Here is a 24,561-nt window from a genome sequence, read left to right as displayed (position 1 = left end):
CCTGAACAGTTCGTCAGCCAAGGCTCCTTTTTAAATGACGTGACTCTGTGGAAGCTTCCTAAGCTGTACTGAGTTGTCATGAGTTTGGTTCTTAAGCTTAACCAAACTGAGGCTGGGATTAACCATCGTTTTCATTTTCATACTTTTATGATGTAGTGGCAAACAGCAGATACACTGAAACATGTGTATCATAGCTTTTCAGTCAAATCATCAGTCTTAAGGGCAGAGGCGGAGGCAGACATTTGATACACCTGGGGCTTAGCCATAAAGGGTAGTATGGTTGGGGGGGGGGGGGGGGATTAATAGGCTCTGTTTTGAGTTTTGTTCAAAAAAAGAATGACTTCATATAAGAAAAAAATATATTTCACATATGCAGGACACCTTAAACAAGTTTTTTAAATTAAGCAGCAAGGCAGAACAAAGTCGGGGCTGTATCAAGACACGAGGACTAAACCCCAATTCAACCAGACCCAGAACTGATCCGGAATTAAAACAGGACTACAACAGTTCAAAATCAGGACTACTGAGGATTTAACCAAACCAGAACCAGAATCAGAACTAGATGATAGTAGCACTAAAAACCATCATAGACCTGCACTACACTTATTTTTTAATTCTACCAAAGTCCACTATTTAGATTCAGAAACGTTTATATAATTATTTAGCCTTGTTGTGCAAACAAGCTGCAGAACTTAATAAATCAAGCCAAACACCAACATCATCAAATATACAGTTGAAACCAGATATTTACAAACTCTTCAGATAAAAACACTTTTTAATTGTAACATCAAATCAGATTAAATGTTTATTTTTTTAGATTGATAAATATAAAAACATATTTGTTAACTTTAAGAGTAAAGAGAGAAACTGTCTGTATTTCTTAATTGTAAATGGCACCAAATTGTATTCAAACTGAGCCACACTTATGGAGCTCCACAATTCTGTTCCTGGTGTTTTGGTTGACATCTCTTGATTTTCCCATGTCACAGAAACAGACTCTGTGTTTTGTCTTATATGCATCCACAGCTGTGCCACCAATTTACTCACATGGACTCTACTAACCAATCAGAAGCTTCTTCAGCTCAGAATGGAATCGTCTGCAGTTTTCTTATTAATTAACAATAAACTTAGTGTACATGTACTCCTACATTTGATGAAAGTGATAAAGAATAGATCGCTAGATCGCTCTGTCTCTCTTTATTCTGACATTTAACTAATTCAAAAGATATTTCAATATTTATTTATCCAAAACAAAACAAGTTTACTCTAAATTGATGTTGTACAGTAAAAAAATGTTCTCGTGTTTTCCATAAAGTGTATGTAAATATCTGGTTTAAACTGTGAATATACTGCTGTGTGTTGAAACTCCTCTTGTTTTGCATAGAAATATATTGAACAACATACAAAACATAATATATAAAATAACATCTACCAGAGTTTTTTCTTTGAAAGAAGCTCCTTATATCCATTCTTGTATATCTTGATTTATTTAGCCGTGGAGGGAAACAACTAAAAATATGAAATAAACACATGTAAGCTGAGACTCTCTAAAGAAACAGCATTGTTGTTGTTCCGCTTTTCATTTCGCCATTTGTTGATTCACTCGAAGAGCAAGTAACGTAATATGGGTCAAGCGATCAGTTTGATATCAATATCAATTCACCGTCATATTTACATTATTTGTACAGTACGAATGATTTGCTTTGGTACCTGGTCGAACTTCAGTTCTCTGTCTGCCTGGCTGCGCTTCTCCAACAGCGGCTGCCCCGCCCCCTCGCTTAGTGTCTGAGCTCGGATCATACCAATATTAGGGGGGATTTACGCACAGTCATAAATTCCCACAGTGTGCACTATTTGCTTCGAATACTGTGTGTAGTTTTTGTTTTATACAGTTGTCAGCCAGGCATCTAACTATGAAACAATTACACTCCAAAAGACCCCGGGCTTCTTAAAAAACAACCCGGGCTTAAGCCCAGTAAGCCACCCCCCTGCTCCGCCACTGCTTAAGGGGTGTTCAAATTCATAGGCTGTATCCTCTTGAGGACCCGGCCATAGCGGTCCACGTGGGCCGGGTAGGCCAGAAGTAAGCGGCTGTGAAATTGGACGGTCCAGCCTTCAGATTTGCGTCACCAGCTGTCTCGGTGGAGTTTAGCTGTCTGCTCCTTTCTATCTAAAATGTAACAGGACACAGGAGTAAACTCTCGACCATCTCACACTTCTGTTTAATCAGTTTTCTGTTTGATGTTTATTTAGCTGTGTGAAAACTATAACTTTAATATCAGCCAAACCGATTTACTCAGGAACAAATAAAACATTGAAATAAAAACAAACAATAACATTTTTAAGTTATATAAGTGACTTATATATCACATTTAACCTGAGTAGCGAAAGACCGTGGGGGTCAGAAAAACCATGTGTCGGGAGTTTGCCATTCTCAGTGGCTCTAGTGACCCTCGAGCTCCCGGCGAGCTATCGAGCTGGTGGGTAACAGACTTCTCCTAAAACGTCGGAGCACTTTTGCAAATATGTGACATCGTGATAAACCGAGCAGATATTTGAACTTTACACAGCTACATTCTCGCCTGAAAATATCTTAAAAGTGAAAGAGTAATAAGAGTAATATTACAACTAAGTAGCGGCCGCCATTATTGGAAACTGGAATTGGCTGGGCCGTGCAATGAATTCTGGGATATTCTGGGGAAAATGAGGACGCATTTGTCGACCACATTTGGAGGAGTCTACAAATTTGGACACCTCCGTAGTTTAGCTAAGAATTCCCTTTTTTTGTATAGCTGCTAACAGCTAACAAAAATCGCTCGCTCTCAAGCCAACAAATGTTCTGGTGCTAATTATAGACTGTATATAAAAGATAAACATAGCGACCTTGATGAAAAGGTCACACATTAGTTTTAAACTCTTCATAGCTTTGGACAGATTGTGTTTTGGAGTATTAGCGTATTAGCTCAGCTCAAGGTAGCAAGCTTGGTTAGTACGCTAACCAACAACTCTACCTTGCAGCAGGATGGATTATTTGTAATAATATCTTCCAGAAAGCACAAACACCAATCAGCTGTAGCTGCCTAGTTTGAGACACCTGTCATTAAAAGCAGCTACAACCCTGACTTCAGTTTCAAGATGGCTGTTAAAAAAATAACAACTTGCTCATGCCCTAGTAGAAACTGAAGGACTTTTTGTACCAATTCTACATTGACCTAATGTTTAAGCCCCAGAGGAGACAGCTTGATGGTAATGAGACACATGAATCAAGAATGGAGACATTGATCAGTAAATCAATGGTTAATAAGTGTGCTGTAAAAAATGAAAGAGTGACCTAAGAGAGGCTAAAAGGTAAACAAAATGGCACTACTGGTGATTTATTTTCTCTGTTACTTGTTATTGAATCACCCACTGATTCATACTGTTGGTATTTCTCCTTATTAATGGAAAATTATTATAATATTTATCTTTTTTGGTGTATTTTAAATATCTTTGATCTTACTATGACAATTTTCCTGTTATAGCGCTCCATAAATTGTATTCCAGGGCTCTAGAGTTCGACCAATTTAGTCGCAAATGAGACCAAATTTTTCAATGGTGCGACTAAAAAAATATCTTGGGTTGCACCGGTGCGACCAACAAAAAAAAAAAACAAACAAACAAACAAAAAAAAACTCAGCAACTCTGAAAGTCTCCATGTGGTCAACAGCAGACACACATTATGCCCCTATCGTGGTCTAAATCAATCAGAGACAGTCAGGGGCGGGGCCTCTCTGATTGGTCGTGGTCCAGATATTCCCGTAGTCCTTCGTGTGTACGTTTGAAAGTGCAGGCGGATAGAGAGAGGTGAGTAGCTTGAATAAAGCAATATCGATTCGTTAAATCCTGAATCGACTTTTAAATATAAACTTATTTTACCAGAAACGCCAAAATCTCAGGTTAAAGCTCATAAAACTATTTCAACAACCACCAAACAGTAAATGAGAGCAGGTACGCGGCCAAAATTCACTGAACCAGCAGCAAACTACGCTTCACATTTGATAAACATCACCATTAATTCCCTCTTACTTTTGCTGTTTTGCTTCCACCACGATAAAAATCACACTTCATGCACAGCTCTCTCTCTCTCTCTCTCTCTCTCTCTCTGTACTTCAAGAACAGTTTCCCATCTCAAATCTGTTTTCTGCATTATTCATTCGCTTATTACCCACCAGTCTACCGTTGTTTACAGCGCAGTCGACCGCTGTTTTTTTTTTGTTTTTTTTACTTAATCACCTCGGACAAGAAAGACTGATTTCTGCTGTTCAATACTGAAGACATTTAAACTTTTTAAAATTATGCAAAATGCAGAATATTTTTAAGGTTATCTGCTATAAAAAGCCAGGCCAGGAAAATCTGCTTCATGTTTTTCTGAGTTTTATCCTCAGTTACTTTGACACAAAGGCCTCTGCTGTGATGTTCACATCTCTGATAAAGTCTAGTGTCAGTACTGATCAATGATCAGAATTATAATATTTCTGACTCTCTGAGGCAAAATTGAATCGAATCGGAACCTTGTGAATCAAATCGAATGGATTATAGAAATCAGTGATGATACATAGCCCCGGTGAGCAGCCTAGGCCTGAGAAGTGGATGTAGCTGTGGGTAATGAGAAAAGATGAAAAGAACGATTGATAACTTTTTTGTTAAGTTAAGGCCTGATCTGTCTGAAATTCATAGCCAGCTCTGACATGGACCCATCAACCTCTGAGCACTGAAAAAGCACAGTGTGTCCAGAGAACACATTATATGTCATCATAAATGCACTGCCCAAGTGTCCCCACTGCCTTTCAGCGGCAGGCAGCAGCAAACAGGTCGTCAGAGGAGGCCGATGTGATGATTACGTTTAACATTGGCACTCTTTGGCAATAATGTAGACAAAGCACTTTAAGTACAAGCACAAGATTGTTAGTTAATCATTTACAAATCAATATTGTCTGTATAGACAGAAATCCCCCCCCAAAAAAAAAGTGCACAGGTAAACCTGCCAGCGCCTAAAGCCATATCCCAAAGCCGCCCCCACGTTATCCTGTCTTTATGCCTTCTTTTTCTTACAGTTCACAGAGTTAAATATTGTGATTAAGGCCATTTGTGTAGAAGAAAAATCCCAACTTTCAGGTCCCAAAGAGGAAAATCCAGCTCATTTAGATAATAAACCAATCACAGCCCATAGACTAGTCACAGCAATTGAGCTGATTGGCTTTTTCTTGCAGGGTGTGAGCAGAGGAGCGCTGCTCCAAGCCAGCATCCTGATTGTCTCCTATTCTGTTGTGTTTGTTGCTGCTATGCCACCTTTTCCCATCTTACCGCATCTTTCATCGCTATTTGTCTTGAGGTCAAGCAGACAACCATCCAACCTTCCCCCAGGGCTGGCTGGAATAACCACACTCAGACACTGCCCCCCCTCCCAGCTGCTGTGACACCTCAAACAGACCAATGGATCCATTTTTCATTTTTGTGTTACAGTTGTGTCATTTCAAAAAGACTAGTAACACATTATTTACAATCCTTGTTTCAGAGTTGTTTACACTGCTGAAACATCTTTTGCGCTCTGTCATTGTTGCAGCTGTGCTGGCAGCGTCTCGGGTGGCCACGGCAAGAACAGAACATGAAATACACCAGACTTGGACATGGTGTAACCCCGCTACAGGCTTGGTGTATTTCCCCTTGGATTCAGAGAACAGCATGTACAGATGTTATTGCTTCACTTTTATAGGGCTGTGATGCTGCTGCGTTTCTCTGTTCTCACTGGGAACTTTGGTTTATGGCTGCAAAGAAACAGCCATTTCAGTTACTGTGTAAGCCTTACTGCAGCGCCCCCAGCTGCGTGGACGCCAGTATCTGCAGGTTGTTTACGTGTCTTTAAGTGTTTCTAGATACTGCAGCTCTCATAATTATCAAAAACATCTATGCTACGTGAAATCATATGCTTACAACTGCTACCAATATTTAGTGATTAATAAAAATAAATTTGCATTCATCACCACAAAAAACAATCATTCGTCTCTTAATACCGAAACTGTTAAATGAATTCATGACTGATAAAAAAAATTACAAAGTGCAAATGAAATAAAAGGAGGAAAACCATGGACAAATATACTAACATAACAACATCAACTCTATAATCACACAGATCAGATGCTTGAAATATTTACCTGAGACTTGAACAACAGAATAGTTCAAATCTTTACCCCTGACTCCCAAAGCTGCATGTTAAATTTGTTTCTCCGCCACAAAACTCACATTTTTAACTAGAGAGCTTCAACTTTTACACAACTTTACACAGATTAAAACACTGAATCAGGAATAATGTTTTCCTTTTGATCTGACCACAAACTACAGTAATTATCTTAATTACATTAATGCTTTCCTGCTTTATTTGGAGCACAAGTGTCATTCTTTGCAGGTATATTTTATACAAATGACACATCAGACTCCCCTCTATATGAGTGTGTATCGACCCTGGAGAAAAGACCCTTTGTCCATCCAGCTTACAGAATGGAAACAGTTATGCCAGGTCAGACAGGCGAACAGTCGAACAACGTTACACTGTGGCAGTTTACCTGCACGCTGGCTAGAGAGACGTAGACTCTTTACTCCGTCTCTCTTTCTTTATGCAGTTTGCTTTGTGCAAAGAAGACACTTTTTTCTCTGTTTGGTGTGAATGGTGGAGGAGAGATGGGGACATCGTAAAGGTCATAGGTCAACTTAGTTAATTAGAAAGCTAGTCCGACCCATTGACAGCTGTTATCAAGGCTAATTTGGCTGGCGCTGATGCTAATGACAGTGACCTCAGGTGACCCTGCCATAGTAATGCTGGACAGTTATAGCAAAGGTCGCTCTCAGCTTTGTGTGTAACGTTGTATGAGGGTGTGTTTGCATCGAACCATTTTTTTATTATGAGACACTTTGTTGCTTTTTCTCCACACACGTAAATGCCAGAAGTTCAAAGTACAGAGGATTTGTTTTGAAGTTTTAGATGTGGGAGTTTTAACATGTTGATTTATGGATACCAAAAGCCATTTAATGTTGAGCTCGGGGGGATTCAGAGGGCTTACATGATGAATTTTATCTTTTGTAAAGTGGCTGTCACACTTTGAAAAACAGGATTGATGTAACCCCAAGGTGAAACTGCAGTCAGGAAACATGAAATGGCTAAATCACAGTTTATCTCCTGACTGTGCAGCTACATGAAGCAGTTTTCACAGTCACTGCTGATCTGTTGTTCATTTTGAAGGGTTGCATTGTTTTCAGCTCATCATATCCTCTAACTTTGTTTTTATATTTCTGTCAATATATTTACAGTGCAGACCTAACCTGCTACTGGCTCCCTGTTAAACCCAGAATTAAGTTTAAAATCCTCTCAAACAAGGTCCTGAATAATCCGTCCCTATCGAGTCTTAAAGACCTCACAGTACCGTATCACCCCAACAGAGCACTTTGCTCTCATAATGCAGGCCATCCTGCGTCATTTAAAGGTAGAATGGGAGTTCGGATAAACCTTTTTGATAGAGGTGGATCAGGTGACCCTGAATCCACCTTTAGACATGCTGAAATAGGCTTAGGCTGCTTCCCATGATTCACTGACTGCTTCTTATTTTATTTTTATTTATTTTATTTAGAAAGAGGGGCAACATATTAATGAACATTTAAACAGATGTAAATATGCCAGATTATAGCCTTTGGCTAATTTCCATCTGTAGACCTTCTGGCAGGTTGGTGTTACACACATGTTAGTAAAAACATACAGAGACACTATTTACATATCATGTGACAAGGACGAAAACAGTAATCACATTATATTAGAACAGACAATGACAAGAAGAGTGGACACAGAGGACAGTATAGATAACAATAACGGAAACACATCAATTATATTGCACAAACCCCAGTATTGCACATGCCCTGACTGTCCTGTCACTGACCCATTACACTAATAGTTGTTTCCCTTTTTGTAATACACTAACTCTTTTTCACGTCCAATATAAAGCATGATTATTAAACATGGTCATATGTTTGTGTCCTTCAGCTGCCCTTTTAAGTGACTCTTAAACATGGGGAGACTTTCCCTCACTGACAGTGTAAGACTATTTCAGAAGCTCACTCCCTGATATGACAGAGCATCTGTGAACAGGTGCTCCGTCTAAATGTCAGTTCACAATCACCTCTCACAGTGGCTCGAGTCAGTCGAGACCCGGCAACACTGCTAGACTTTTGTTTAATAAAAATCACTCATTGGTGGAGGCGCCAGACCATGTACAACTTTGTATACTAGACAGGCAGATTTAAATAATTTTGAAATTAGTAAAATTTAGAAACTTGTATTTATCTAAAATTTAACAATGGTGATATGAAAAAGGTTTTTTATCTAATATTTTCAATACTCTTTTGTAGCACACTTCGATTGGCCCAATAGCAGCAAAGCTCATATAGTAATACAATATTCAATATGAGCCACTATCATAGAGTGCAGGAATGTAATCGCTGCTGTGTCTGTTAATGATGTGTGGATATGTCTAAAGTTCTGTATATTAACATTTACAGTTTTCACTATTTTTTAACGTGTTTTTAAGGATAATTTAGAGTCTAGCAGCACTCCCAAATACTTAAATTCCTCAACATTAATTAGTTCTTGTGCACCCAGGCGAACCTTTACTGCAGCCACGGTTGTTATAAGTTTACTAAAAAACATTGATATGGTCTTTTTAACATTAAGGCACAGGCATGAGTCATTCTGCCATTTTTGTAGATCATGTAATGCCAATGAAAGCTGATGGGCTGCATCATCAGCAGTTTTGGCTTGTGTAAAAATTACCGTATCATCAGTCGCTTTTTAGTCAGCTTTCTAGAGAAGAATATGACATTGTGGTTATCATTCTATCAGATCATTCTATCCGCTTTGTTAGAAAACGCCAGGTCTATTAGAGTTCTAGAGCGATTTGTTATTTTAGTGGGATCACTGATCATTTGTGTTAAACCAAAATTATCTGTAATTTCTTTTAGTTTCTTTTGCTTTTATTATCCCAATTTACATTTAAGCCTCCCATTAGCATAAGTTCATTGTTGAAGTCGCAAGAATTCAGAAGTGCCTTGAATTGGTCATAAAAATCTACTTTTGCCAAAGGTGGGCGATAAAACAGTAAATGACATTTCTGCTGAGAGTGACACTTTAACTTCAACACATTCAATAGAGATTTCATTTGGCCAGATTATTTGTGTACATTTTAGAGAGTCCTTCATATACAATAACACCCCTCCCCGCTTTCCTTGAGGTCTGTCTTTTCAGAAGACATTGTAGCCCTGTAGGGTTACCAGTGCTTGTGGAGAAGAGGGTTTGAGCCAAGTTTCCAAAAGTCCCGTGAAATCAACATTTGAATTAATGAGAAGATGTTCCAGTTGTTCCCTCTTATGGGCCATGCTGCGTATGTTCAGATGGCCACCTAGGAGCCTGTTAAGAGATATATTCTAAAACACTTCTTCAGCTGAGAATCAGAGAGGAGAAACACACGGTTTTCTTGCTAGCAAGGGCAGTCACCAGAACGCTCGCACGAGAGAGTGAGGGCTCAGAGACTCGCAACTCTGAGACTGCTCTGGTCTTTATTTATACATCAGTGGGCGTTTGTTCCTTACATCGGAATGTGGAGGTGTGTGTGTGTGTGTGTGTGTGTGTGTGTGTGTGTGTGTGTGTGTCAGAGTGTGACCCCATAAACGACTTCCCTTAACCTGCTGGTCTGGAAAATACAACAGTTCATCTATATGTAAAAAAGGCACTTAGACTAAAACTGACATAGCTACGTTTATCCTACCGTAAAACAATAAGACAAGGTACGACCTTTCCCATGTACGCAGGATGTGGGTGTGAATGCCAGAGCACTCTGGAATTCACGCAAAGCTTTTGCAGACTATTAAGGATCGCACATCCTATCACTACCATATGTAAACTTATATTATTAAAAGATTATACTGACTACTAAGTACAGTTTTCCATTGACAGAGCCCTTTTTCTTTACACTGTGGATCCCATATAGTCCTAGCTTGATTAGGAGTCCGAAATAACTTACACGATCAATGCTTTTTAATCACAGGATTCCTCTTACGATTCCTCTTACACAGGACTCATACGCATGAGTATGATAGGTTGTGTCGACTTACCAGGTTTAGTTGTAATGGGGGTCTGCAGTGATGGTGTTAGCCCAGGAAGCTGCTGTAGCCCTGGTAGCAGTGATGGTGTAAGCCCAGGAAGCTGCTGTAGCCCTGGTAGCAGTGATGGTGTTAGCCTAGAGAGCTGCTGTAGCCAAGGTAGCAGTGATGGTGTTAGCCCAGGGAGCTGCTGTAGCCCTGGTAGCAGTGATGGTGTAAACCCAGGAAGCTGCTGTAGCCCTGGTAGCAGTGATGGTGTAAGCCCAGGGAGCTGCTGTAGCCAAGGAAGCAGTGATGGTGTTAGCCCAGGAAGCTGCTGTAGCCCTGGTAGCAGTGATGGTGTTAGCCCAGGAAGCTGCTGTAGCCCTGGTAGCAGTGATGGTGTTAGCCTAGAGAGCTGCTGTAGCCAAGGTAGCAGTGATGGTGTAAGCCCAGGGAGCTGCTGTAGCCCTGGTAGCAGTGATGGTGTTAGCCTAGAGAGCTGCTGTAGCCCTGGTAGCAGTGATGGTGTTAGCCCAGGGAGCTGCTGTAGCCCTGGTAGCAGTGATGGTGTAAGCCCAGGGAGCTGCTGTAGCCCTGGTAGCAGTGATGGTGTAAGCCCAGGGAGCTGCTGTAGCCCTGGTAGCAGTGATGGTGTAAGCCCAGGGAGCTGCTGTAGCCCTGGTAGCAGTGATGGTGTAAGCCCAGGGAGCTGCTGTAGCCCTGGTAGCAGTGATGGTGTTAGCCCAGGAAGCTGCTGTAGCCCTGGTAGCAGTGATTGTGTTAGCCTAGAGAGCTGCTGTAGCCAAGGTAGCAGTGATGGTGTTAGCCCAGGGAGCTGCTGTAGCCCTGGTAGCAGTGATGGTGTAAGCCCAGGGAGCTGCTGTAGCCCTGGTAGCAGTGATGGTGTAAGCCCAGGGAGCTGCTGTAGCCCTGGTAGCAGTGATGGTGTAAGCCCAGGGAGCTGCTGTAGCCCTGGTAGCAGTGATGGTGTTAGCCCAGGAAGCTGCTGTAGCCAAGGTAGCAGTGATGGTGTTAGCCCAGAGAGCTGCTGCAACTGTAGCACAGGACTTGAAACAGGTCCAGGGTTTTGCTCAACATCGCCAGCCAGAAGTATTATCATCAAGAGATTCACAACCCCCAGGAATGATCAAGATACCGTTTTAACACGTTTACCTGGGGGGCGGCCTAGCATCATTCAAGATCCAAGATTGTTGCATACAAAAGATGTTGGCTCCTCTTGGCTGGGTGGAGAGTTAAATTAACCATTTTCCGTAGACACGTTAAGCTCAAGAGGAGGCAGAAAGACAAGAAAAGACCAAACAAATATGGCAAAATCCAAGGGTTTTAGATATATTTTTTGGCAAACACATAGGACCTGCCAGACTCTGTGGCTGCACCCTGGTGGCCATGTCTGCCACTCACTTTTTCATTCACCTTTTTCACTCACAATGGCTATATCCCAATTCAGGGTCTGCAGCCTTAAAGTACGCAGCCTCAACGGTCCTCAAGGGCCGCGTACTCAAAGACCGCTAAGGCCGGAAGTGCGAGGCTTGTGAAATGGGACGGTCTAGCCTCCGTCGCGCTGCCCAGGTTGCCTAGCAACCATGATAGCTGGAAACGTGTGGTTGACAGGAATGAAGGAGAACATATTTTGTTCGTTTGTTTGTTTCTACACGAGCTTTGCGTGATTTAATAACTATCTGAGGCTGAGACCACAGGACTGTAAAACATGATTGTTGGGCTTCATATCTGTACTGAACAGTCATTTAAGATTAGCTAGTAAATAACAAATAGTTAATGTTGTTCATGAGACTAAAGTCAGTGTAAATATGATATGGCCAATATTATAGTTATTATACTAGTTATAACAAGTTATTACAGCAGTGAGTTTGAACTCTCACATCAAATCACTTCTATTGTCACATCACATGTGCAGGTACACTGGTACAGCACATGTGAGTGAAATTCATGTGAGTGAACTCTGCGTCAAATACTGAGCTTCAGTAAACATTCAAAGTTGCAGCTATTCATATGTCCTATCACCTTAAATCTCCACTCAAAGACACTCAAGTATCTTTGACAGTGCATATATAGGTGTATTATATATAAGAGACAAATGTTGTTCCTTCAATATGTTGGCATTACTAAATTTGGTTCAGTGCTTACATATATATGTAAAGCAAATGTACAAGCTGTGATAACTGTTTCTGATAGAATGAAGAGTAGACTGATATATTAAATATTCCTTTATTGGGTGAGAAAATCAGACCATGTCATAACTGCTTTAAGTCATACAGAATAGATATCAGAGCCTTAAACAGGCTGACTTCTGCTAAATGGGTCAAACTGGGCAGAAAGTATACAAACACATAACATCCTTATAGAATATGATGTAACCCTATAGATCAACTTACCTCAGAATATATAAAGCATATAAACAATTACAGCAATATGATGCAACAAACACAGCAGTACTACTAATCCAAAATACTCAAAGCTTCATAGAACTGAAACAAACATTTATTTTAGCTCCATTCTGCTGCTGATACATACTTTAGGTTTCTGAATATTAAACTTCTTGCTGCCTTTCATAGTGTGTAACTTGAAGGCCCTGAGTACTTTCTCCCACACTGAAAATACTGGAATGATCAAATTATTTGAACATTACCTAATAAGACTGATTCAGGACAGACAATTAGTTATTTTAAACTTTCCTAGCAGTCCTTCACAAACAGGGAACAGTCTGTCTATTCTCTCCATCTGTCAGCTGCTGCTGGCTCTTCCTCCTCCTCTTCCTCACACACTGCTGAGTTTGTCCTGGTGGATCATCAGGGGTGCAAAGCCTCACAGATGATGTGCAGCAGTGGGTCCCTCAGTCTGTCCTCACTCTGGACACTTGCAGTTGTCACACATGGAAATCAAATGTGTGATAAGCTGCAGGATTCAAACACAAGTGTAACTTATAAATACATGTTCATACTTTTATTACACAATCAGAGAGAAAGAAACAGAGAGAGAGTGCAGGACAGACAGGTGACAGTCTCAGGTGTATACACTGCTACAAACAGGACAAGAGAAGGAGGATTTAGTGTTTGTGTTATTACGAGTGCTAAACAAGAAGAGTTCCCAGATGGTACAGTGGACACATGTGTGACTCCTGTGATTAAAGCATCTTTCTTTGAGCTTAACGAGTGAACCGTCAGCTCGTTCAAACACACGTTAAAGTCCGTTTGGCTCGACACCACCGAACAGAGGCAGCAATATAACATTAACAGTGCAGTGAATCCTGCTTGTGCCGTGATATTCAGGACTGCAAACCGAGCAGCATCACTGACTTTCAGCTTGTTGTGTTTGTGGATATATGACTGACTTTAATTATCCACAAAATCATCACATTCTCTGTAAGATTAAGGTCAACTATTGTATTACTATTATATTTTAAAGGCTTTAAAAGCAAGTAAAAGCTGAACGTACAAACAAATGGCAAATAACTTTGCCGACATGTGGCCAACAGTAATGTTTTTTTTTTTTTGTTTTTTTTTGCCTGTCCCATTTGGTTCTTTAGCCGTCAGAATTGTTGTCTGAAGACCAACAAGGATACCCAATGGATTTATTTTGCCAAATGGATCATCATGGCATTGCCGTATTGGTCCATTTGATCGACCTTTGTTTTTATTATTTATTTTATTTTATTTTCAGTTGTTACAGACGGGACAGACATGAGTGAGGGATAGGAAAGGGAGAAAGAAAGAGGAAGGAAGAGAAAAACAGAAGGGGAGAGGGACAGTGAGAAAGGGGGGGAAAAAAAATATCTCCGGGATCACCTGTTGAGAGAAAAAGAATAGAAAACAAGCAAAAAAAACAAAAAAACAAAGCAACATACTATACACAACACCATCGCATTAATCTAGCTAAGTGTAAACAGCAGTAAATACTAAATATTGAATGTTGTTGTGCAGCACGCAGGACAGACAGCACACAATGTGCTTTGAAGTAGCAGCCAAGAAAGGTGTGATTTAAGTCTACGAACAGTGAACACCTGTGTGCACACCTGTGTGGATCGGCGCGCTTGTATTCAAATGGTTTCCCCATGTAATGGTCTGCTAGAGGATGTAGAGAGCCATAGCCCCGTCCCCCAGGGCATGAAGCAGGCATGGGGGAGATCCAGGCCCCAGACATCCAGAGGCCCCAGAGTGCAAGAGCCCAAGGAGGACCACCGGAGGGGCATCCGTGCCACCTTCATGGGAAGGGCTGAGGATCCCCAGACGAGGGGTTACCCAGTAGCCACCGGGCAGAAACTAGAGGGGGCTGCACCGGCGTGCCCGCCGGCTCCGCCGGCAGCCAGCTGTGCCAGAGTGAACCGAGCCGCAGGCACAGAGGCCCTCCGCGCCCCGGAAGAGGCCTGACCGAGCAGCAGGCGCCAGGCCTCGCCAAGTAGCCACCGGGAGTGAGCTGGTACATGACCTGAGCGCCCAGCCCCGGACACCAAGAACCAACAATGCACCGACCCCTGAGGGCATCAGTCACCGGCAGGGAGTGTGGTGAGGGGAGATAGGCCTCCACACTTGGAGGGCCTGGGAGTTCCCAGAGAGGTGGAGTCTAAGACCCGACCTGACATATAGACACAGACAAACAGGCACACACAGACACAGACATGCATTCCCACCCTCATGCACACATATACAAACACTCAGCACTCACCCAACGTAGGAATAAACGTAAATGGACATGTACACACAATCACACTCCCCAAACATACTCTATACCCCGGGTCCAGGTATCCTCGCCCCCAGAGGGGGAAACGGCACCCAGACCCAAGAGATGTTACCCTTCCCTCCGGGGTGGAGGCAAGCAGACCGCCCCAGGCTCCGCAGCAGCAGGGAGGCCAATCGGACAGCCAGCATCTCTTCCCAGTCCCCCTGCCCCGATGGCTAGCAGAGAACGGGGGGGTGTTAAGACCCCATACCCTCCTCCTCCCGCTCAAACAGTAATGTTTTAATGTTCCTCATTATTAAACATTTGCACATAAATAAGTGACATAATATTCAGTACTTACTTTTCACAGTTTACTCTACGGCTGCTCCGCTTCTGCCGTCTGCGGCAAAATTATCCACACCGACTGCCGCGCTATGAATTGTGGGATATATTGGGCCACGGAGTCTACACCGCCACAGCCTTAAAATTCAGGGAAATGAAGGACGCATTTGAGGGCCGCATTTCGAGCAGCCTTTGAATTGGGACAGCCTTCGGCGCGCCACTGTGATGTAATCGGCCTTAAAATGCAGCCTTTAAGGCTGCAGACCCTGAATTGGGATACAGCCTATGTGTTCAGCAGATGGCCCCGCCCCTCCCTGAGCCTGGTTCTGCTGGATGTTTCTTCCTGTTTAAAGGGAGTTAAAGGGAGAAAGTACAAACATCACTAATGTCACACAACTTTGTGGCCAACAGCAATGTTTTAATGTTCTTCATTAAATAAACATTTGCACATAAATAAGTGACATCATATTCAGTACTTACTTTTGACAGTTCACTCTTGGCCGCTCCCTTCTGCCGTATTTTGCAGCAAAATTATCCACACCTACCGCTGCGCTATGAATTGTGGGATATATGAGACCACGAAGCGTGCACCGGACCACGCTTGATATTTGGGGAAATCAACGGCACATTTGGAGTATGCATTTGAAGTACACTTCGAATTGGGACAGCCGTCGTCGCGTGGTAGTGACGTAATCGCACTTAAAATGCGTACTTGAAGCGTGCAGACCCTGAATTGGGACACAGCCACTGTCTGCTCATGAATCTGTCTGTTAAGTTCAATGCCTTGTCTGGTTCTGTGTCTGTGAGTTTTCTGTTTTATTCTGAAGGTCTCTGTCACATGTGAGTGTTCTCAGCTTTATGTCTGTGTCTCGTTAGCCCTGATTTCTCCCAGGTGTGTTCCCCTCCTCTCTCCCATCCCATGATTACTCCTGTGAGTATTTAAGCCCTGTGTGTTCTCCTGCCTGTTGCTGGTTCCTCTTTGTTGCTTCCCGCACGATCTGATATCCTCGTGTTGGTGTTGTTCCCAGATCATCATACTAAAGGTTGTTCCAGGATCAACATTGCAAGTGACCAATCAGAATGTTGTGATGTCATACTTTTGCGACTTCGGGAAAAAACGGCGTAAAACAGAATTGATATTGTCCTTGCAACATTGGAATTTCATAAATGCACGAATGGGTTGGTGCGCAAAAGAATAACGTCACAATAATGTGATTGGTCACTTGCAATGTTGAACCTGGAACAACATTTTCATGATGATCTGGGAACAACACTAACACGACGATATCAGATCATCCGTTGCTTCCCTGAGTCTCCCTGCGGTTCTGTTCTGGTTTCAGGTTAGTTGTGTTCGTTTTCCCATTTTAGGTTTCTCTTAGGTTTTGTTTTGTGCCTGCTACATTCATGGTTTGTGTGTCCATCCTTATTAATAAAGCTCACTTGCATCTGAAGCTGCCTGCATCTTGGGTCCTCTATTAAAACTCACACGGCTTGCCCTGCTAGCCGTGACAGTAGATGATTTATTGTTTAATTTAGTTACATAACTAAAACTAGGAAATAATGTCAGTATTATTTTAAACAAACATTATAGACTATAATTTAATTAACATTAGTGATCTTGGTTTACACGCGTGTCAGCCTGTGTTTAGTAGCCTGACTCCTTTTTCCAATTCAGTTTATCTTAATAACAGCCAAACCAGAGTTTGACATTTTCTCATGAGCAGGAAAGCTTTGTTCTTCAACACAGCCTGCACTCGTGTAGGCAGGCTTTCTTCTTGTTTCTTCACCAGGCTTCTTGAAGGACAGTCGAAAGATCTTCTTTGCTTGAGGTTCAAGCTCTGGGGAGGTCAATCCATTATTGTTTTCTTTTTGTCATGTAAACCAAATGTCTGCAGTATTTAAAACCTAGTTCTGATTAATCATGAGCCTCATCACATTGCCACTCTTTGGTTTTAGAAGTGAAGAAGACTCCCTTTTGGATGAGAGGTGAAACGTCTTCACGAAACCTAAAGAAGTCTGTTGGATTTCTTGCTCCTTAAACTTAAACCAGGACCTGGATGAACCGACACGGACGTGGTGCAACATCAGCTGCATACAAAGAGTCTTCTGTTTCATTTGTGAACATCCATGTTTGTTGTTGTTGCAGTAAAACTCAGTAAATGCGTTGTTTTGTTGCAATACTGACACCATTTAAAATGTTATGACAGTGAAGAGTAGCACGCTGAGGTTGTAATAATTATCTTGTTCGCCACATAACCTGGTGCAACTGTTAAATTAGAGCCAGATCATTAAATGAATAATATTTGATTTAAATCTATATGATGCTTTTACTAAGAAACATACTCATGCATAAGCAACACGTTCTCACTCCAAACGCGTAACATCTGATGCCATGTGACAAATCGTCGGTATATTATGCTTTCAGCCCCCCAACACGTTCCTATGTTATGCGTTTGAAACAGAAGGAAACATGAGAACCATTTGGACTGAATCTACAATGTACATTTATTTTACTTTCTCATCATGAATTGCTTTGAAAACACACAAGGTTAGGCATAAGGTTAGGGTTAGGGCTGGAATACATGGCTGGAACGTGAGCTACCGCCGGCAGCATCCTTCTATTGGATTCCATCCACAATCGGGCACGCGGAAGGTTACCTTTAGCTTTCCCATGGATTGCCTCAGGATGTAACAAATCGTCGGCATGCTGGCATAAAGTCTTTATTAGATAACTGTTTGAAATCATTTTTCTTCAGCTTGTCTCTCTCAGTGCTGCCTCTTTTGGATTTATTTCAAATGTAATCTTCTGTGTTGTTTAAGTATTGTAGATATAAATCAGTTTAAATACATGTAACCAACTTTCCGTCTGACATGTTTTGTGTACTTGTTGTCTGTGGCTTCAGCCATCCATGACAGCGAGTCTGCTGCAGCTGTTGCATGTGTGTAAAGAGTTAAATGTGTGTGCAGTATGAGCAACCAGTGGGAACGCTGCCAGTTTCAGTCCTCCTCCAGGGCAGAAACTTTGGAATGTGTTTGAGGACCAGCACTGAGGTTTCTCTAATCACTTTTATTGTTCCGCTGATCCTGATCCACCAGGCTCACAAGGTTGACTGTTGTTCTTCATACGTCTGCTCTTTAAATAGATTTATCTGGCTCCAGGATTTTCCCTCCCACAAATGATATTTCATCATTCTCTGCTTTCTCCCTTACGCACGACACAAATGACTGGGAGTTGCTGACAGTGGCCAGTTGCCACCTAACAGCTTTGAACATGCAGGACATGAGTGCAGAGTGATGCTGCAGAGTGATTGCAGAGCAGAGCACAGTAACAACAGAGCAGGGAGTCGTGTTGTTTCTGCACTTTCAATCTCTCAGTAAGAACTTAAACATGTGTGACTGTAGAGTGGCAGTTGTTCAAAGAAAGCTCATATTAAAAAAACATAACACAGTAGCACATGGATCAGGATGATTGTGAGCCAGTCACAGAGGAATAAAAATAGGATGGAAACCTGTTTGTGGCTAGGAAAGTCAGTGTTCAACCTCTGGGCACCAACAGTTTCTGATAATAAATATTCATTGACATTGATGTTTGCATAAACGCTCAAACTAAGACTACATGTGTAAATGGAGCATTTTTAGAATGAAAGAAGCATGTCATAGAAGAAAATAGCACACAAAGCTCTAAACAGCCAATGCATAGATAAAGAATGCCTGTGCCTGTAGATTAGTGCCACAACTATAGTTAAACTTCTTTGCAGATACTGTGAACTAGAGAAAAATCTCTGGTTATAACCACAGAATAGGGCTGTGCGATATGACCAAACTCTCATATCCCAAAATAAGAATTCTATCGTCCCGATAACGACATAAATCACAAAAATGTAACATTTTCTGTAAATTCTGTGAATCTCGGGCAGCTCGTATTGCGGGAAGTGTTTCCAGCTGCGCGTCATGTAGCTGGAGTCGAGTGTTTTAACCGATGCATGAAACGATACATTTTTAGACATAAGTTGTAACGGCCGCCGTTTTCTTTGTGAGTATTTATTACACGGCGTGCTGCGGGGAAAAGCCTGTTCTAACGTTTCAATTCAATTCAATTCAATTTTATTTATATAGCGCCAAATCACAACAAATGTCGCCTCAAGGCGCTTCATAGATACAGAGAAAAGCCCAACAATCATATGACCCCCTATGAGCAAGCACTTTGGCGACAGTGGGAAGGAAAAACTCCCTTTTAACAGGAAGAAACCTCCGGCAGAACCAGGCTCAGGGAGGGGCGGCCATCTGCTGCGACCGGTTGGGGTGAGAGAAGGAAGACAGGATAAAGACATGCTGTGGAAGAGAGACAGAGATTAATAACAGATACGATTCAATACAGAGAGGTCTGTTAATACATAGTGAGTGAGAAAGGTGACTGGAAAGGAAAAACTCAATGCATCATGGGAATCCCCCGGCAGCCTACATCTATTGCAGCATAACTAAGGGAGGATTCAGGGTCACCTGGTCCAGCCCTAACTATATGCTTTAGCAAAAAGGAAAGTTTTAAGCCTAATCTTAAAAGTAGAGATAGTGTCTGTCTCCCGAATCCAAACTGGAAGCTGGTTCCACAGAAGAGGGGCCTGAAAACTGAAGGCTCTCCCTCCCATTCTACTTTTAAATACTCTAGGAACAACAAGTAGGCCTGCAGAGCGAGAGCGAAGTGCTCTAATAGGGTGATATGGTACTACAAGGTCATTAAGATAAGATGGGGCCTGATTATTTAAGACCTTGTATGTGAGGAGCAGGATTTTGAATTCAATTCTGGATTTAACAGGAAGCCAATGAAGGGAAGCCAAAACAGGAGAAATATGCTCTCTCTTTCTAGTCCCTGTCCGTACTCTTGCTGCAGCATTTTGGATTAACTGAAGGCTTTTCAATGAGTTTTTTGGACATCCTGATAATAATGAATTGCAGTAGTCCAGCCTGGAAGTAATAAATGCATGAACTAGTTTTTCAGCGTCACTCTGAGACAGGATATTTCTAATTTTAGAGATGTTGCGCAAATGGAAGAACGCAGTCTTACATATTTGTTTAATATGTGCGTTGAAGGACATATCCTGGTCAAAAATGACTCCAAGGTTCCTCACAGTGTTACTGGAGGCCAAGGTAATGCCATCCAGAGTAAGAATCTGGTTAGATACCAAATTTCTAAGCTTTTCAGCGCCGAGTACAATGACCTCAGTTTTATCTGAGTTGAGAAGCAGAAAGTTAGTGGCCATCCAAGTCTTTATGTCTTTAAGACACTCCTGCAGTTTAACTAATTGGTGTGTGTTATCTGGCTTCATGGACAGATAGAGCTGGGTGTCATCTGCATAGCAGTGAAAATGTATGCTATGTCTTCTAATGATGCTGCCTAGGGGAAGCATGTATAATGTAAACAGAATTGGTCCTAGCACTGAACCCTGTGGAACTCCATAATTAACCTCAGTGTGTGAAGAGGACTCTCCATTTACATGCACAAATTGGAGTCTATTAGATAGATATGATACAAACCACTGCAGTGCAATACCTGTAATACCTACAGCATGTTCTAATCGCTCTAATAGGATATTATGGTCAACAGTATCGAATGCTGCACTAAGGTCAAGAAGGACAAGCACAGAGATGAGTCCACTGTCAGAGGCCATAAGAAGATCATTTGTAACCTTCACTAAAGCTGTTTCTGTGCTGTGATGAAGGCTTTTAACGTTTGAGTCTAAGGACTATTTTTTAGCACCTGGCGGCTCTTTTTTACTTCTCATCCGTAAATACTCTGCTCTTTCACGTGATTCAGTTTATTTTGAAAAGTCTCAACAGGATCTTGAGCTTTATTGTGAAAGGTTTATGTGGAACATAAACAAGCGGACATGCGATGGTGTTACCATCGTTGTTGTTAACCACAACGCATAAAAACAGGCGCTTGTCCGTCCGTAGTGTGGTTATATTAAATATAAGAGAAAGAGAGAACTTTAATAAATTAATATAGCCACTACAGTGTCCATCAAAATGTTGATAAAATATTGCCGTAAACAGTTTATTTTGCGACACCACGAAACAAACGATATCGTAAAATGAAACGATAGATGTTTTTATATCATCATCCGATATATATCGTTATATCGAACAGCCCTACCACAGAATACATACATAGGTGCAACATGTGTTACTGCAACACTAGCATCTGTTACTGTGACTCTTGTGACCTAAATAACTGCAGAGAGATATGATAGAAACCTGATGCTTCCAATACAAATACTTCATCTACATTTGATAAAAGGTTTCAGCGTGTACACTCATTTGGTGTCTACCTGGTCTTCTCCCAGTGTCCTGCTCTCATGTTTGTGTTACCTGTTCTTAAAGTTGTCTTTGTAATTGTCTCTCTGTTTTATGCTTTTTTTCCAGCCCTCTTGGATTTCGGCGTGGGGTCCTAACAGCGACGATTCATCGGTGCGTCCAGCTCGCACACGGAGGCAGCTGCACTTCAGAAATGAGTGGGCAACGTGGAGCGGCTGGTCTGTGTGCTCACGCACCTGTGGGGGCGGAGCATCTGTGAGGTCACGCACCTGCATCACAAGGTTAGCACGGGAGAAAATACGGACAGTTTTCCAAATTTTATGCGACGACGTTTCAGTCAGACTTTTTTTTCCAGAAAAACCTTCACAGAGATTTTTGAAGGGATATGAAATTTATATTTTAACATTTTTAAGCCACAGTGTTTCCTACTGTTCCCTTACCTAATCCTATACATCTCTTTTATTTCTGTCCCAGGAACCCAGTGGGTGGACCATGTGCAGGAGATCCCAGACAGTACAAGATCTGCAACACCAAGGTCCTTTCAACAAAAAGGCTTTTGGTCTTTATTTTAAAAACACACACACACATTTTATGCAAACACTGTAGAGCAATGGCTAACGTTTGCTCGTGAAGGAATGTCCAGGGTATAACGATCAGTGACTTTCAGGGTGTGATCTGGGATTTCACTGACAGATTAACCTGCGTCTGCACCGCGGCGGCGGTCCTGCCACTGTTTGCGCTTCATGATAAAGCAATAATGTGTCTCTGTATGCAGAGTAATTGTTACAGTGTAGCAATCAAAACAGTTTCACTGAGAGAGTTCAAAATCAGGTAGAAGGTTCCTTCGATGTGAAGCCTATATTTTATGGCATGGTCGTAACAAAGGTTAATCCTCAAGGACGTCAGGGTGTTGATGCTGTGTGTCTGTGTGTGTGCAGGACTGTCCCCCTGGCTCGGAGGATTTCCGAGAGATGCAGTGTGCTGCCTTTAATGACAGGCCGCTGGTGGCTGGCAACTCCTTCAGATGGATCACCTTTCATGGAGGTCAGTGAGATGATTCACCCTCTTCCTACTTAAGACTTCTTCAGTATATGTTGTTGTTTTTGTTGTGCAGTGAAGAGATCAGTTTTGGATGTAACTAGTCCCACGTGGCTTGTTATAGATTCACCATATGAAAGCTGAGACAGATGGCTCATTTATGCAATGTGTGGTTTTTATATATGTATGAAAAATTTCTAAGCCCACAGTTTACTCTCTGCAGGCATCATTTAATCACCAGGAAAAATGGTTTTCTTTCAAAAGATGCTTCCTTGAAAGCCAGCGAACGTTCCTATTCGATCTACAGGCCTCTGAGGAGAAGAGTGATATCTAACATGGATTGAAAGAGAGACTTTTTTCTATGTTGTCTTCAGAAGCACGTTTTAAAACTTGAAAACACAAAAACCCTGCACACCAATAAAGCAATTCCTGGGCACTCGTGGCTTTTAGACCAGATATATTTGAAATACATTTTCTACTACTTGTGGGCATCGTGATGGGACAGATGGCACCACACTAACACCATAAACAGCCTGCTCAGTCCTAACACTGAATTTAAACTACGACTGTAAAATGAAATGGTTTACTGTAAGGGGACTCATCGTTTGGGTGCAAAAGGAAGTCAGTTTCCCACAGTTTGACTGTGTCAATAGATTTATGTTCCCTTCTTCGTTAATCATACATAACAAACCACAAATCTTCAAAAACCCATCAAACAAGTTAGTGCGTATCAAAAATCCACAGTGAGCTGAAAAGTCTATCCTAGTGTGTCTTTTGGGTTTAATCTGTGTAGAATATAACTACAGCAAAATGTCTGGAGATGAATTTAAAAAGTGTTCCCCAATAACATTCAGAGCCTCGATGAGCATGCTGATGTGTCCATATAAAACAGCACTTTTTTCTGTTTTCCAGGGACTCAGATGTATAGCTCGTGGATGTGCAGAGACTGTGTTTTTTAAGGCCCATACAGACTGTAGCTAAACAATAAAAAAGCTCAGCAGCTGTACGCAGCTGTAGTTTGTGTGTTTGTGGCAGCCGTGTAGCTCGCACGTCCTGCTGTGGCCTACTGGAAGTTAAATCCCAGGACTTTGTTGCTGTTTGTTCAGTTTGCTCTCTTTCTCCATGTTCTGGTTGTTTTTGCTGTTCAGTCACCTCCCGCTGCCCTTCTGCTTCACCTATTTTCCCATAATATTATAATGAGCCACTGACTGAATATCTTCCCTGCCAGGCTCTAACCCCTGTGAACTCAGCTGCTTGGCCTTGGGTCACAACTTCTACTTCAACTTTGGCCGAGTGCTTGACGGCACAGCCTGCGACAAGGACTCAGGAGCAGTGTGTGTGAACGGACGCTGCCTGGTGAGTGGTACCCAGTCTGTGTGTGTGTCAGTGTTTCTTACCGCATAGAAGATTTAAAGCAGGCCTATTATGGATTTCCTTGTTTTCTGTCATAAACAATGCCAGATGCTTATGTTGAACATGGCCGAGGATTCAGATACGAAGGTCAGTCTGTTTCAGGTAGTGTTTCCTGCTCTTGAGTCAGTATGATGTCACGGAGAGGGGATATTCCTAATATGGGCACTTGATTTTCACACCTGTGACTGGACTGCAGATGTCACGTCCGGTCTATACCAGGAATGCAAAAATCAGGATATTTTCTCACCACGCTATAGTCTAAAAGTTAAACTATTTACATGTTTTAAAGTCCTTATACAGTAATATGATTTTATATGTGGATGCTTTGTGCCAAATTGAGAGTTACAGTTAATTTTTGTTCCTTTTCTACTAAAAAACAAATAATTTCACTTTTCTATCAAATAAATATTATTTGAAGAGAGTTACGTGTCCATTCAGTCATCTCAGGTGCTCCGGCACTCAGTCACATGTCTGTGGAATAAATGAACAGGAGCTGTACTTCTGGAAACAGAAATCCTTAAAAACTCATCCAAGCTTTCAAATGACGGCGATGTCAAAAGAAAACTGGCCCGAGTCTCTTGTTCCTTCAGCTCCACTCTGTTG

At 41.8% G+C, this 24,561-nt stretch overlaps 1 protein-coding gene across 2 annotated transcripts in view; it reads left to right on the top strand.

Moving 5' to 3' along the window:
• Nucleotides 1-24,561, top strand: part of adamtsl5 (ADAMTS like 5) — a 58,675-nt gene that overhangs the window by 14,775 nt on the left and 19,339 nt on the right. For both annotated transcript variants that reach the window (XM_087841928.1, XM_087841924.1), the window contains exons 3-6: nucleotides 21,616-21,788; nucleotides 21,982-22,042; nucleotides 22,446-22,551; nucleotides 23,774-23,901. In XM_087841928.1, coding sequence (XP_087698054.1) covers nucleotides 21,616-21,788; nucleotides 21,982-22,042; nucleotides 22,446-22,551; nucleotides 23,774-23,901 — 468 coding nt within the window. The remainder of the gene's footprint in view (nucleotides 1-21,615; nucleotides 21,789-21,981; nucleotides 22,043-22,445; nucleotides 22,552-23,773; nucleotides 23,902-24,561) is intronic.

Source organism: Neolamprologus brichardi, chromosome 1 (assembly GCF_056152115.1).
Source record: "Neolamprologus brichardi isolate AB-2024 chromosome 1, ASM5615211v1, whole genome shotgun sequence".
Taxonomy (NCBI): Eukaryota; Metazoa; Chordata; class Actinopteri; order Cichliformes; family Cichlidae; genus Neolamprologus; species Neolamprologus brichardi.
Note: the sequence above shows the minus strand (reverse complement) of the source record. Positions and strands in the feature narration are given on the sequence as shown.